Source organism: Gopherus flavomarginatus, chromosome 3 (assembly GCF_025201925.1).
Source record: "Gopherus flavomarginatus isolate rGopFla2 chromosome 3, rGopFla2.mat.asm, whole genome shotgun sequence".
NCBI classification, from domain to species: Eukaryota; Metazoa; Chordata; order Testudines; family Testudinidae; genus Gopherus; species Gopherus flavomarginatus.
Genome location: NC_066619.1, coordinates 107927265 through 107942923, shown reverse-complemented (window position 1 = coordinate 107942923; position 15659 = coordinate 107927265). Strand labels below are relative to the sequence as shown.

At 41.2% G+C, this 15659-nt stretch overlaps 1 protein-coding gene across 2 annotated transcripts in view; it reads right to left on the bottom strand.

The window, feature by feature from the left end:
* Positions 1-10220: 10220 nt before the first annotated feature.
* Positions 10221-15659, bottom strand: part of PSIP1 (PC4 and SRSF1 interacting protein 1) — a 79425-nt gene continuing 73986 nt past the window's right edge. For both annotated transcript variants that reach the window (XM_050944194.1, XM_050944192.1), the window contains one exon: positions 10221-11509. In XM_050944194.1, the coding sequence (XP_050800151.1) occupies positions 11446-11509 (64 nt within the window). In that variant the 3' untranslated portion in view covers positions 10221-11445. The remainder of the gene's footprint in view (positions 11510-15659) is intronic.

Sequence of the window (15659 nt, the reverse complement as noted above, 5' to 3'; positions counted from 1 at the left end):
GAAGAACCCATCAACTTTTCTAGAACTAAATTTAAATTCCACTGTGGAACTGGGCTGCGAACCTATGAGTATAATCTGTGCAAACCCTTTAAAAATCTGATAGACACAGGATTTGAAAAAATAGATTGGTTATTCATGGGAGGGTGGAATAGTTGTCTGGTGGAGTCAGATGGAACTAAGAGCTAACTCTTGCTTCAGAAACAAAAGATAGTCCAAGGTATGGTAAACTGGAGCTTGAACTGGGGCGACGCCTCTTTGTGTAGACCCAACAGAGAATCTATTCCATTTTGCAAGATAAATAGACCTAGTTAAAGGCTTCCTGCTATTCAGCAGAACTTTCTGCACTCCCTTAGAGCAATCTCATTCTGAATTTGTCAACCATGGAGCATCGACGATGTCAAGTACAGGGGCTGAAGGCTAGGATGAAGGAGGTGGCGTAGTCCTGGGAGATCACATTTCTCAGGAACAACAGTGGAGGTCTGACTGACAGGTCTAGTAGAGTTGAAAACCCAATATTGACTGGGCCATTCTGGGGGTACTAGAAGAAGGTGAGAGGAATCTTGCTTGACTTTGGCCAAGACTTGGGGCAGGAGCAGAATTGGAGGGAAGGCATACAACAGGCTTTTCACCAGGGTAGGAGGAAAGCATCTGTCAGTGAACCCAGGCTGTGACTTGCTTAAGAACAAAACATGACGTTTTGTTTGCTCTTACTGCAAAGAGGTCCACTCTTTCCACTGCTGGAAAATGGACCTGGACACATTTGGGGGAAGAGACCACCTGTGGTGACCTGCAAAAGACTGCTCAGGTAGGCTGCCAGAGTGTTTAGAACTCCCAGAAGGTAAGCAGCTTTCAGGACGGAACTGGCAATGCAAAATTTCCAAAGGATTGCCTCCTGGCATAACTTCATCGATCGAGCCTCCTTGTTTGTCTACATAGAACATGGCTGTTGTGTTGTCTGAACATCAACAAATTCCATCCCAATACGTTGAAAGAACATCAGGCAGGCAAACAGATGGCCTGAAGCTCTCTGATATTTATATGGAGGCTTAGACCTGTGGAGACCAAAGCACTAAGTAGCTTGCCAACCTAGATTTGATGTATCTGTGACTGCAGTGTGTGTCTGCTGTGGAGGGTCAAAGGGAACTCCCATGCAAACATTCAAGGGTTTTATCCACTAGTCTAGGGAGGACAAGACCTGAGCAGGTTTTTGAACCACCACGTCCATATGATGATGGGTCAGTGAACAAACCAACCAACCAACCAACCCTATAGTTCTGAGGTGCAGTCTGGCATGCTGCACCAAGTAAGTGCACACCTCATGTGAACCTAAAAGTCGGTGGCAGAAGCATAGTGCCAGGGTGCACTATTAGGTCTAGACCTGCCTTTTTTGTAATCTCTGCTCCAGTAGGAAAGCCCTGACCTTTGTAGAGTCCAAGACAGCCCAATTAATTCTGTTCTTTGAACCGGAGTCAAGATCAATTTCTTTGTACTGATTAGGAGACCCAGTGCATCAAAAGTGGACTGATTAGTCACTATGCTGGAGAATACGTGAGACCTGAACTGGCCTCTTACTAGCCAGCTGTTTAGATAATGGAATACACAGACTTCCAACCTTTGCAGGAATGCTGCAACTACTGTGATGCATTTCATAAATACACAAGGGGCTGCTGACAGTCTGAAAGGCTGTACTGCAAATTGGTACTAGGATCCATTGACCATGAAACTTTAATGAATTGCTACATGAAAATAAGCATCCTTTAAGTCAAGAGCCAATACCAGTCCCCAGTAGCTAAGGAAGGGATAATAGATTCTAGAATAATCATCCAGAATTGTTTTCTTTACGAAGAAATGGGAGTAAAATCCCTTTGGTCTGAATGACAGGGGAACTTCCTGTGGGGGGGCCCCACAAGAAGGAGAGACAACACCTCTTGAAAGTGGCATGTGAAGAGGGACTGGAAAGGCAGATGGAAAGAGGGAACAGAAATAAATTGAAGAGTGTATCCCAGTTCCACAGTGATCAACACCCCCTCATCCATGGTGGTGTAGGTCCAAGCACTTAGGAAGCAGGATAGACCATTGACCAAAATGGTACTCTGGGAAGTGATAGACTGCTCTCAACCAACAGCTCGAAATGATTGTTTAGAAGACCCGGTTTGCCTATAAGAACTGGCAGGTGCAGAAGAGGGGGTGGGAAATGGATGGTATGTCTTGTAACTTCTGCCTCTTTTTGGACAGGTCCTGAGTATGTGGCAAGAAGGGATGAAACCACTGGGACTGTTGTGGGTGAAACAGTTTTTTCTTTTTTTTCACTAGTGTATAAATCGCCAGAGTCTTAAGGTTAAGCGACTCTGGCTGCCTTGACAGCCTTGGGTATAGAGAGCACAAGAAAGGGCTCCTAAGTCTGCACTGGGCCTTCTAGAACTGGTCTGAACAGCTCCATTCTGGGCTCCAGAGTCAGCAATCCCTCCTGATTTATGGACTGCCTCTAGGGTTGTTTCTTCTTTGACCACACTGAGTCCTTACCTCCATTCAGTACCTTCACCATAGATTTCAAAGGCACCTTTAACCAATCTTTGGAAGACTTACGTAGCCTCCTCTTAGGTACCACCAAGAATCTACCTGTTGCCTCAGTTGGATCAGGGGAGCACTCCTAACAGATGTGGACATACAGACTCCATGAGCAGGTACTTGAGTCTGGCAGCGCCCCCCACCCCCCCCTTTTTTTTTTTGAACCATGTACAGATGTGACACTTGTCATTCACATGCACCTCTCCCATACGCTTAAGGCAATTGAGATGTGGGCTGCTCAATGGCATAGATTTGTTACATGAGCAACAGGCCTAGAAGCTCGGAGAACAAGGCATTAGTCTGGTACCGAGCCTGGTACCTAAACAGAAGCTGGCAACACCACTTTAGAAAAATACTCCTCTAAATTTATTCTTGTATCTAACTGTGCACAAACACAATACAATAGACTGAAAACTAGTACTATAGTACACTAAAAGAGAGAAGACTTGCAAATGCAAGGATCACAGCTCTAACAACAGTCACTGGCAGTAGGAAGGGACAGTGTGGCCCTTTATACCTGTGTGCAGTGGCACGAGGTACCAGAGGGCACTCTCACTACCCCCATGGGTACCACAGAGGGGAAAATCTGACAGCTGCATCAGATGCATACACTTTCAGTGGAAGGGATTTGTGCAGTCACTTGAAGCTGAACTGTGCAGTACAAGTACAGAACACAGTGCAGTACAGCACAGGTATAGGGACACGTTGCAAAATTGCATGAGCAGACAGTGCAAAAATATTTTCTTCAAAAAAAAATTTCCTGAGCAATAAAACACATTTCTTGACCAGCTCTAAGCATGTGGAAGGTGTATAAATCCCAGTGTAAAGCCACCATCTGCATTGATAAAGTGAGTGGGTTTTTTTGTTTGCAGATTTAGCTGCACAGCCATGCCTCTGTCTCATCAACATTTGACTGCTTTAATGCACTCTACACAAGAGTGCATTTTGAGATCACAGAAACTGAAGGTGGTGACAGCTTGCTAATGGCACATCTGCACAGGGAGTGATTCCAGAATAGCTGCTCCTGAGGAACTCCATGTGTTGATGCTCTTACTCCAGAGTAAGAGTGCCTTATTCTGAATTAGTTTAATCCCTTTTGGAAAGAAACAAGTGGAAATAATAGTTTAGAGGAACCATGACTGTCTTTCATGGACTTGAAAGACAGAGATTAGAATGCAGTAGAAGATGACTGACGAGGGAAGGATTTATACCTTCCCAGACTCTACCCCTGTCATTCAAGCAAAAGAAAATGATGTGAGAATTGTAGGACTGGAAGGGACCTCAAGAGTTTATCTAGTTCACTCCCCTACATTCATGTCAGAACTAAGTATTATCTAGCCCATCCCTGACAGGTGTTTGTCTAGCCTGCTCTTAAAAATTTCCAATGATGGAGATTCCACAACTTCCCTAGGCAGTTTATTCCGGTGCTTAACTGCCCTGACAGGAAGTTTTTCCTAATGTCCAACCTAAACTGTCCTTGCTGCAATTTAAGTCCATTGCTTCTTGTCCTATCCTCAGAGGAGAACAATTTTTCTCCCTCCTCCTTGTAACAACCTTTTATGTACTTGAACTTAGACAACTTTTATAGCCAAACTCTTACAGCTCTCTAATAAAGTACAGAGGCCAAAATTTTCATCTGTACACAATATAAAATTTTAGGCTGCAAAGAGGCCATTTGCGGCTCCCATATTGGGGTTGATTGCAAGCCTGTTGCATGCAGTAGTTTAGTGTTACTCTACCCAGCTGCCTGTGATCATAAAGAACCAGAATGTAAGCCAGGGACTGCTGGAGCAAAGTGATGGTCCAGATACTCCTTTTCACCTCACCACGGCCACTATGTTCTCTATTTTGAGAGCCAGGTGAACAACAGCACAGGAGCTGAACCAACAGTTTATATTGGTATCTGTATGGAGTACTTGTCTATTGCTTTAGAAACAAGTGAACTCCTAACCATCTCCCTTAATGCATTTGGCCAACTGTACAGTGTATACATTTCATATGAGGAAAATCTGTTTTAAATTCACATCTTACCTTATTCTGAATTAATTTTGATGTGTAGACAGTTGAGGGTTATATTGGGAGCAGCAGTGGCTACTGTTGAATTTGGTGGTGGAACTCAAGGTGGTGTTCTTAATATCCTTTTATTTTACTACACCTAGTACATCATTTTATATTTTAATTCTATTAAAAATTCAGTATACAAAGATCAATGTTCAGTTCTGCAAATTGATGCATTGTTTAGTTCCTTAATCACTCATTCAGTGTCAACACTATGGATGCAAATTGTGTTTTCTATATATTTCTTGTTAAGGGACAAAAACTGCTCCTGTATAGGAGCTATATATATGGATGTACTAAAATGTAATACCTTAATAGGTTTCGTATCTTCTAATGATTATTTACGTGGATTCTGGTATATGTAAACAGACAGATCTTAGCATTTATGTGATCAAACTTTTTAAAGCTCTATGTGGCTTGTGGACCTAGTACTACTACAACTTAACAGTTTTCATCATAACTTGGCCCCTGATCCTGCAAATTACACCGAGTGGGTCCATGGTCCAATTATGCATCTTAATCTGCAGGACTGGGGCCTTTTATTGTAGGCTTCTCAAGGCAAGGATGCTATAATCTCTATTGTAAAGGGTCATGCACAGCTATGGCACTATATAATTAATAAAATTGTGAAGCATAATAGACATGGTGTTATGCACCTGGACAACAGAAATGCTAAATTTAAACTCTAATACTTAAGGCTAAATATTAGTTTACTGAATATATACTACCTGCCTCCAGGTTTAAATGGAAAGACCCATCTACACTATGAAAACAATATAGTCTAGGGATGCACTTGCAACACAATTAAGTTGTGCCTCACAATAAATGCAACAGGGTCAGATAACTGGACTACATATTTAAGTGAGATTTAGCCCACTTTTGTGGGCTAGTTACAACACTGCCTGTCCCCACTGCAAATTTTAACAATGTCCCCTGACTTGATGGCTTGTCCTTTTATGTTACTAAAAGTTGAGATGGGGCATTCAGGAGCCCTCTCTACTTTGCTTGTTCTAAACTCCTGATCAGGAAAAGAGTGGAGACCTTTCTTAGATATTACATATAGCTATCCTTGTTTTGGTTGAAGGGGGTTGGGGGACCTAGGGGGAGAGGCTGCATCTGTATTATTTTTGATGCTAGGTTGTTTTATTACTTAGTCTTTATGAATATTGTTAGAGCATAAATATGATAGGAAAAACTACTAATGCAAGAGTTATTTTTTTGTGTGTAATAGATGTGAGACAATACAGACATATCTCCATCTATACACATAGGTATCCACTTAAAATAAACATTGAGCTATCCAGGGACTCAATTTTAGTGCACATTAATTCAGATTATATACAAGGAGTTTTTTCCTTAAACATGTAGAAAAATAAACAAATTGCTTGCATCTATAGTTTAGACACTGTGCAATTAAGAGAAATTTTAAAAATGTAGCGTAAGTTTATAGAATTGTATGTTAACTAATTTGTAATAGAATATACTTGAGTGCTAGTGTAGAAAAGTCTTGCTTACAAGACACAATAAAACTGAGTGATTCTGAAACTTTCTATCTACACCCTACAGATAGCTAGGAAAAACACATCAGTGCTCTTGCTTTTCACATTAATATGCCCTACACTGCTACTGTTAAGAATGACAAGAAGTTTGCTCCAAAAAGCTAAGTTTAGTATAAGCATTGAAAAATTGTTAATTTCCATTTGACTCTCCACAATACGTCACTCATTCTGTTGGTTAAGCTGTCTTCACAGGCACATGGTACTTTACATATTTTGTTAGGTGAGCAAGCAGCTGGCCACAAGGATTTATTTTTGATAAGTGTAATTCAAGTTTTTTGCCAGACTAATGTGAGAGTTCAGCTGGACATTGTTATTGACGTGCACTAAACAAAATGCCCTACTACAGATGCGCCCAACTAGAACGTACATTAAATGATCTTAAACTTTTTCTTAATGGCAGTGTGTTAGTATTTCTACAGTGTTGCATTTAAAGCCTGGCTGAAGGATCATGTTCAGGTTGTGGATTGTTGTGGAAGGGATACATGAGGTTATAGCAATGCACAATGCACACAAGACAAGAAAAATAAACCATGCCCCAACAGGTTTAACTACTAGTTTTGCCTAAAGTCCACAGGTCATTCTAAGCTGCTGAAATGATTTAAAAAACAAAATATTTTCAGTCAGCAAAGTCCTGTCAAGAGACAACATAACAAGAATATAATACGTTTACATAACGACTCCCAATCCAATGAACCTCGGAATTGTGGCTCAACTACTTAAGGCGTTCTCCCCTCCCCTTTCCCCCCATTTCTCCTGATCAGTCACTCTTTTAGCCCTTCTCCTGAGCACCTGTGCAAGTAGAGGCAGAGACTGAGCAAGAGTTATAACCTTATAACCAGGCAGATCTACCACTTCCATTTCACGATTTGATCAGCAGCTGATCTTTAGTTCTTTGCAGAATGCAAGAAAATAGTGCCTAAGGGGCCAACACCTTATAAGAACCTTTCACCTGAGGGTACATCTACATCAGAGCTGGAAGGTATAAATTCCATCTCAAGGAGACATACCCATGCTAGCACTGATCAAGGTAGCACACTAAAAAAGGGAAGTGTGGCCATGGTTGCGTGACTGGGGAGGGACTAGCCACCCTCAAGTACAATCCAGTCCAAGACCATAAGTACATACCTAGGGAGGGGAGGAGGGATAGCTGCTCCCTACTATCATGGTTACATTTCTAGTTTTAGCATGCTAGCTTGATTAGAATTAGCATAGCTGTCTCTCCTCAAGCTTGAACTTATACATTCCTGCTTCAGTGCAGACATACCTTAAGTTATTCAGGCCCTGCTGCTTGCTTGGGGGGGGGGGAGGAGTGGGGAAGAAAGAGAGTGGTTAGTTTGAAGTTAGATCATTTTGGTGCTTGATTTCTGCATAGAAATGCTCTAACTGCAGAGCAGATCTGCCCTTTCTGGAAAACCTATTTTAAATAATTCTGAAGATAGGCTGTGCTATTTTAGATCAATATGACTATTAAAACTCTTACCTAAGACACTTTCCTATTGCTCCTGTATTGATATGGTAAATAAAGTGGTGTGTAGTATTTAAATTGTACCTTTTCCTTCTAACAATGGATGCATATGTAGTAGCTTTTTCTTAGTTGAAGGTTTTGTGATTATGTAATGAAAGATGCTGTTGTAATGCATACAGATAATGGGTAAGAGGGGTAAAGCTGCTGTCTTAAATCTCAAATATGATTTTACATTAGTGATTTCTTTTCCCTACATACAATACAGACTAAGCTGTACTAACAGTGTAGTATATCAATTCAACAATATTTCATATTGCACTGCTCCTACAATTGTTAGAAAACATTTTCATACAATATCCAGAACAGTCAAATTAATTTGAGGGGTTGGTAACAGACTCATGACAATTCAGGGAACATGGAATTAATCTCATCAGATTCAGTGATGAGACCAGTGCTTCTGGATACAGAAACTCAAAACTTCAATGACACAGCTATAGCATCTGCCTAACTGGATCAGTAGGTATATGTACCTAGTTATACAAATATCTTTGATTAGATTCACTCAAGTTTGAAAAGTTAGTGTCAGTAATGCAATTACTATGCTATTAAAAATGTATACTATAAGAAAATAATTCTGTACAACAAACTTCCTGAATGTTATTGGCCAAGCATTTGTAATTTTTTCTTTTGGGGCTGGCCAAATAAAAATTCCCTTCACCTGAACACCATAGTAGGCGGAAGGAAAGTTCTGCCCCGCTGGTAAACTTTCACAGTTTTGCAAGACTGTTGCACAACAGTGATCAATTTTAACTTTTTAGTTCTAGAAACAGCCTTCCGATAAAGTACTAATGGAACAGAATATCCACACTTCTTAGTGATTTTGATGAAAGGGTAACCTACTGTTTTCACACCTTGTCATGGTATGCACCCCTACTCTGAACCTTAGCGTCCAAAAGATGGGATACCAGCATGAATTCCTCTAAGCTTAATTACTAGCTTAGATCTGATAGGGCTGCCACCACCAGGACTTGCAGTGCCTGGTACACTCTGGTCCCCCCAAAACCTTCCCAGGGGACCCCAAGACCCAGACCCCCTGGATCTTAAAACAAGGAGGAACTGACTATTCCCCCCGCCTTTCCCCTTCTTAGACTTTCCCTCCCTGGGTCCTCTGGAGAGGCTTCACCAACTCACTGGTGAAACAAGATCCAAATTCCTTGAATCTTAACACAAGGGAAAATAAGCCCTTCCCCCACTGTGTCCTCTCCCAGGCTTTCCCTCCCTGGGCTATCCTGGAGAGAGAGACAGATTCAAGCTCCGTGAATCTAAAACAAAGGGAAATTCGCCTTTCCCCTCCTCCTTTCCCCCCACCACTTCCTGGTGAGTTTAGACTCAATTCCTTTGAGCCTTAACAAGGGGAAAAAATCAATTAGGTCTTTTAAAAAGAAAAGCTTTTAATAGAAGAAAGAAAAAGTAAAAATTGTCTCTGTAAAATCAAGTTGGAAAATGTTACAGGGTCTTTCAGCTTATAGACACTAGGGAGAGTCCTCCCCCCAGTACAAATACAATCCTTCCAGCAAAATACACATTTGCAAATAAAGAAAACAAACAAAAAAGACTAAACCGCCTTTCTAACTGGTACTCACTAATTTGAAGAGAAGAGATTTTTTCAGAAAGATTGGAGGAATCTGCTTACATGTCTGGCCCCTCTCAGAACCCAGAGAGAACACACAGGAAAAAAAAAAAAAACCCAAGAAGCACAAACAAAGGCTTCCCTCCACCGAGATTTGAAAGTATCTTGTCTCCTGATTGGTCCTCTGGTCAGGTGTTCCAGGTTTACTGCTAGTTAACCCTTTATAGGTAAGAGAGACATTAACCCTTAACCATCTGTTTATGAAACACCTACATTTGTCTATCTAGCAGCTTTTGATATGGAAAAACGACTGAATATTGGGTAAAAACACTGCAATCTATGAAGTAACTGGACACTATATACAGAACAAATCCCTGACACCTAAACATTTTCAGCCTCCCACAGATTATATATAATTATCAATTTGATGGGACACTGGCAGGCGCAATGCTGAGCTTGGATTTCTAAATTCACCATTCTCTCTCTGTCAAAGGAATACTACATTCATTTTCTTAAATTCAGTCTGACAAAGATACATTCAAGTTCTGCAGTTCTGAAAATCTCAACTGTCTAGGTCTACTTCCCAAAATAAGTATTAAAATAAGACAAAGATGTCATTATAAGGTATGTTAATCTGTGTATTTCATGAAAAAAAGGAGAGAAAAGGGGATATTTTCAAGGACACAAAGGAGAGTTCAGTAGGAGTTGGGTGCTTTGTCCCCTCTGTGGCTTTGAAAGTCTTCCTGATAGTGTTTCCTTGATGTATTTCAAGAAACTTAGGTCTTGCCTAAACTAATTCCAAGACAAACTCTTGGATCAATCTTCTTTCTTGTTCCTTTAGGTGTTCAAAATTAGACCTGGGGTTGGCAATGATACTTATGAACCATATGAACACCTGTTAATTTAAGCAACTCTCAACACAAAAAAATATGCACAATCATTTGCTTCTGTATCCATTTATATTCTTTACTTTTTAGAAATTGTTCAAGACAATCTTTTCTGATCTATGTGCATCAATAGGTACAATAGAAATATCAGGTCAGTTTTTTTCCTAGTATGATATCTATAATACCAAAAGCATATCACGGAAGGTCACCTAGCATTATATATTGGCACAATGAGGTTGCAAGAACAAAACGAAACTTTTGTTTAAAAAATGAGTGATTAAGTATACTTATACATTAACATTTTAATTGCTATAAAAATGCTTTCAACTCCTACAAAACACAGTGAAAAGACAAATCTGACAAACATCAGAGTTTTGAAAACTATGCACAAACAGGGTCAGTATTTTAGGAAGAGGATAGGTTTATACAAATGAAGCAGACTGGCAGTTTAAAACGGTTATTTATACTTTTTCCTGCCATTAACTAGACATTAACATACAGCAGTCAGGTAAAAATATACTACAGTTCAAACTCCTGTGACATACAAGCATTTTTTCAGTTTCCTAAATGGACATTCTTTTCACATTTGAACTGTGTATAGCCTGTATAATACTGGACAAAACTATCAGCAAGAATGTTTAAATACTGTATATACTCATTCATTAGCCTGTTAATTTAATTTATAAATTTGACCCCTCAAGATGGTTAGGTAAAAATAGCAAAAAGCCGATCGCAATATTTCAGGGATTGGCAAACTTTGGCTCCTGGCCAGTCAAGGTGAGCTGCTCGCGGGTCGGGACGTTTTGTTTACTTGGAGCATCTGCAGGCATGGAGCCCCTCAGCTCCCTGTGGCCGTGGTTTACCGTTCCCAGCCACTTCCCACAGCTCCCATTGGCTGGAAACAGTGAACCACGGCCACAGGGAGCTGAGGGGCTCCATGCCTGCAGATGCTTCAAGTAAACAAAATGACAATGTATTAGATATTCAATTCAATGATTTCATAGAGGTTAAAATCATCAAATTTTGGTGTAGACCTGTTTATAAGCCAATCCCCGCTCTTTGATGCGTCACTTTTTTTTTACCAAAAATATTCGGCTTATGAACGAGTATATACGGTAGTTTTATAACCAAGATTAAAGGGCACTTTTATTCCACAAAATTTTAAACATTAAAATACTATGCTTATAAAATTATTTAAAACTTTCAGCAGTCTACATTTGAAATCCAAAACTTAAACAATCCTCTTTTATTTATACTTCTAAAAATATTCCAGTGGCATCATTTATTTTCAGAGGAAGAGTCCTTTGATGTTTTTTCAAGCTCTCTTTCTTCACCAGATGTTCTAGAGAAATAATAAAGTAGAAAAGAGGTTAATACTCCCCTCACACCAAACGTGAACTTACCCATGCAATAACAATAAGTAAAGATTACTAGATCCAGAGTAGTTTTATAGACTAAAAGCCTCAAAGTTATTCCCCTTCCCAGCTAGTCATGCTCATTTAGTAACTAATCCTCTTTGAACAATTTGCTAACAGATCTTGAGACTTCTCTCATGTGAACATGATGCATCGCATTGCTTTAACGTAAGTTCCTAGTTGTAATTTAATATTGTCCCAGTGCACTAATTATTCAACATGTGACCAGATTTTTTCCAAGATATTTTAGCTAAATGGTAAGTATGCCTATTAAACCAAACAGACCCCCCGCCCCAAAAAAACCTCCTCCTTAATCTGTCCCTATTGAACGTATTTGGGAAAGATGCAACTTTCCACTGTTTTCTCAAATTCTTATAATACATCTTCAAAAGGTATGAAGACGCAGATGTCACAGATTTTTCTAGCTAGAGCAGATGGGTTAAAGATGCATCTGTGATTACTTTGTATAGTAGTACAGAACTGCTTACATGAGCACTATTATCCATTAGACTGCAGTGTAAATTTAGAAAAAAGTTTATGGACTGTTTGCTCAGATACATAACCTTGGGGTGTTTTGTATAAAATAATGAGGAAATAAACATGTGAATATAGTAAACCAGGTGAATAGAAACAGATTAGTAAAGGTGATTAATAGAAAGATTAAGTCATATGGTGCATAACACAATTCTTTCAGTTGTATTATTGTGAAAAACAACTCATAGTAAGAAAATTTCACTTCCCAGCTGGAGACAGAGCCTATTTGGTTGCTATTTGGCTTTGTATTGCATAAGTTTAAGGCTGGTTTTAGGACATCTAACCTGGGAATGTCATCGTTTTATCATGGAAAAGAATCAAATTTGTAGTCTAAGGGCTTCTCTACACGAGAAAGTTGTGCCAATTTAACAAAAGTTGTGAATTTAAAAACCGATTTAGTCTAATTCTAACCCTAAACTAATGCAAATGGATGTGTAGACTCTTATTTTGGTTTAAACTAGGTTTATTTCAGTTTAGCATAAATTGTTTGGGAACAGGTTTAAGCTAAATCAAAATAAGTTTTTCCAGTTGCTCTTATTTCTTAAGAGTGTCCACACAAGGGTTTGCACTGGTTTAACTAAATCTGCTAAAAATTATTAATTGTATATTCTTAACTTGAACGTGTGTATACAAGGCAAAGAGCACCCTCTGCTAACCACAATTTACGAAGTTTCAGCCAATGCTCCCAGGATAACCAGTTTCATTCCTCTTCTCTACTCCTTAAAAGAAATAAAAGTATCAGTGGGAATGCAGGTGTGTGCTGAAATAGTCATTCCACTCTTAAGGGAATCTTCCCATGTATTACAGAAAAGCATGAAAGCCATGTGAAACTCAAATGCCAAGAGCTAAGAATCTACATTTGAGAAAGTTAGCTTTTTTTTATAAGCAGACACTTGCTTTCTCTCATTTGAGTTTTAAAAGGGGAATTAGTGAAATATAAAACAGTGCACCAACAAGTTTAAGTGCAAATGCCAAATAGCAAGGATAAGAAACTGTTACTTACCTGAAGATAACTGTGCTTCTTCCACATGTGTTGTACATATATTATATATATCTATATATATTCCACTGTTGGTACACAGGTGCCCAATGAACTCAAGTTCATTCTGGCCAGCAGTGTCCAGTGGAAGGTGGGGCCTCCAAAGTATCCTTGTATCTTCAAAGGCATAAAGGGCAGGGCCAATCACCTGTTAGTTCCTTCACAGTACCAAAGCCAAAGGTAGACTTTGTAGTAGCACGGAAGGGAGGCCAGTCATGGAATATATATATGGAAAATACATCTCAAAGAACCACAGTTACTGCAAGGTTAGTAACAGTTTCTTCTTCGAGTGTTTGTGCATACATATTCCACTGTTGGGGGCTCTCGATCAGTGACCTAGTTTACAGGAGGTGGGTGCTAGGGGTCTACCTTAATAGTTGTAGGACAGACCTATTAAAATTAGCTTCAGGTATTGATGCTTCCACTATGGCGTAACGCTAGAACACACTGGCTACCCTCACCTGGTTTAGCCTGCCAGTCAAGACGGTTTCTGGGGTGTGGCCGCTGTCGCATGCTGACAGCTACTTGGAGCCACTGGTGAGAGGTAGGTGTCAAGTGGGGACCAAAGTGGATGAGCTACTCCTAGGAGTATGACTGTTCCCCCATCAGAGGTACTACCCCTCCCTGTCTACCCATTGCATACGAAGGCTGGATCCGGCTGACAGAGGAAACCTGTTCAACCGTCACGAAGGCGGTGACAGCAAGCGTTGTGGAATGCTTAAGAGCATGACAAGACACGTAGGCATCCTGGTCATCCACTGCGCCCTGCCCTATCTCCAGCCGTCTCGACTCTTGTCCTGCCACTGGATACAGATAGGAACTGGGAAGAGAGAGTGAGGTTGACATTGCGCAACTCTCCCTCACTTTAATCCAATTCACGCGCAAGTCTCGACATCATATCATATCACATCATATCAAGTCCTGTGACGATGGCCGAGCGATGAAGCAGCAGGTGTGGATACACTGGGAGCTGTAGCCGTGGACCTGCACACAGGCGGCTCAGGTATAATGGTCGTTCCTCACTGACCGAAGCAGCAGTGGATCCTGGCATCTTCCTGAGCGACAGAGCAGCCCTATTCAGGATTGCACTGCTCGCTTCCGTAGAATGAGGAGGGGGCTAGAAAAGGTGCCCTAAACATTGCCTGCTTCACCTTACCCTGGCCAGCATACCGCGGCTGGCGGGGATCCCACAAAAGCGGTTGAACAAAAACAAAACTTAGAGTGACACTGATCACCATTGGCACATGGAGTGGGCACACACTACTGGACAACATCACGGCAGACAGACCGGAGAGAAGAACAGCACTTGTTGCCAGAGAGCTCGCACGCTACAACATTGACATTGCAGCCCTTAGCGAAACTTGCCTTGCTAATGAAGGATGGCTGTCCGAGTCAGGCGGAGGCTATTCATTCTTCTGGAGTGGCCGCAGCCGTGATGAGCGTCGCGAAACTGGAGTTGGCTTCGCCATCAAGAATCATCTTGTTCGGAAACTTGCCAGTCCCCCCAAGGGTGTGAATGACCGACTCATGACAACACAGCTTCTGCTTCAAAAAGGAAAACAAGCTACTTTGATTAGCGCATACGCTCCCACAATAACCAACCCAGAGGATGTGAAGGATAAATTCTACAAAGAACTAGATGCTCTGCTATCATCAGTGCACTGCACAGACAAGCTGATCCTGCTTGGCGCTTTTAACGCAAGGCTTGGATGAGATGCCGCAGCATGGGAAGGAGTCATCAGGAAAAATGGAGTGGGAAAGCATAGCAGCAATGGCCTGTTACTGCTGAAAACTTGTGCAGCACATGACCTTCTGATCACCAATACAGTCTTCCGCCTCCCTACCCGTAACAGGACTTCGTGGATACATCCCTGTTCCAAGCCCTGGCATCTGATCGACTATGTCATCATTAGGAGACGGGACAGACAAGATGTCAGGGTTACAAAAGCTATGTGCTGCGCTGACTGTTGGACGGATCATAGGCTCATAGTATCCAAAATGAAGCTCCGGATCATGCCAAAGAGACAACCACAAGGCTGTAAGGCTCTCAAAAGGATCAACATGTCGAAGCTGAAGAACAGCCGCATCACTGAAAATCTAGCGGAAGACCTAGAGAATGAGCTTGCTGATCTTCGTATTGAGGATGACGCTGAGAAAGACTGGGAGCGATTCCGCAACGCTGTCCATACAGCTGCATTGAAGGTATTGTGGCCCTCCACATGCAGGCGGCAAGACTGGTTTGACGAAAATGATGCAGAAATCAAGGCCTTACTTTCTAAGAAGCACTGCCTGCATCGTGCATATCAAGACAATCCATCCTCAGCGGCAAAGAAGACCGCCTTTATCAACGCTCACAGAACAATACAGAACCGACTGTGCAAAATGAGGGACTTGTGGCTGAGCGCCAAAGCAGATGAAATACAGGCATATGCAGACAGGAACGACTATAAGCAGTTCTATGAAGCCCTCAACACACTCTGTGGTCCACAGTCTTCTGGGAGCTT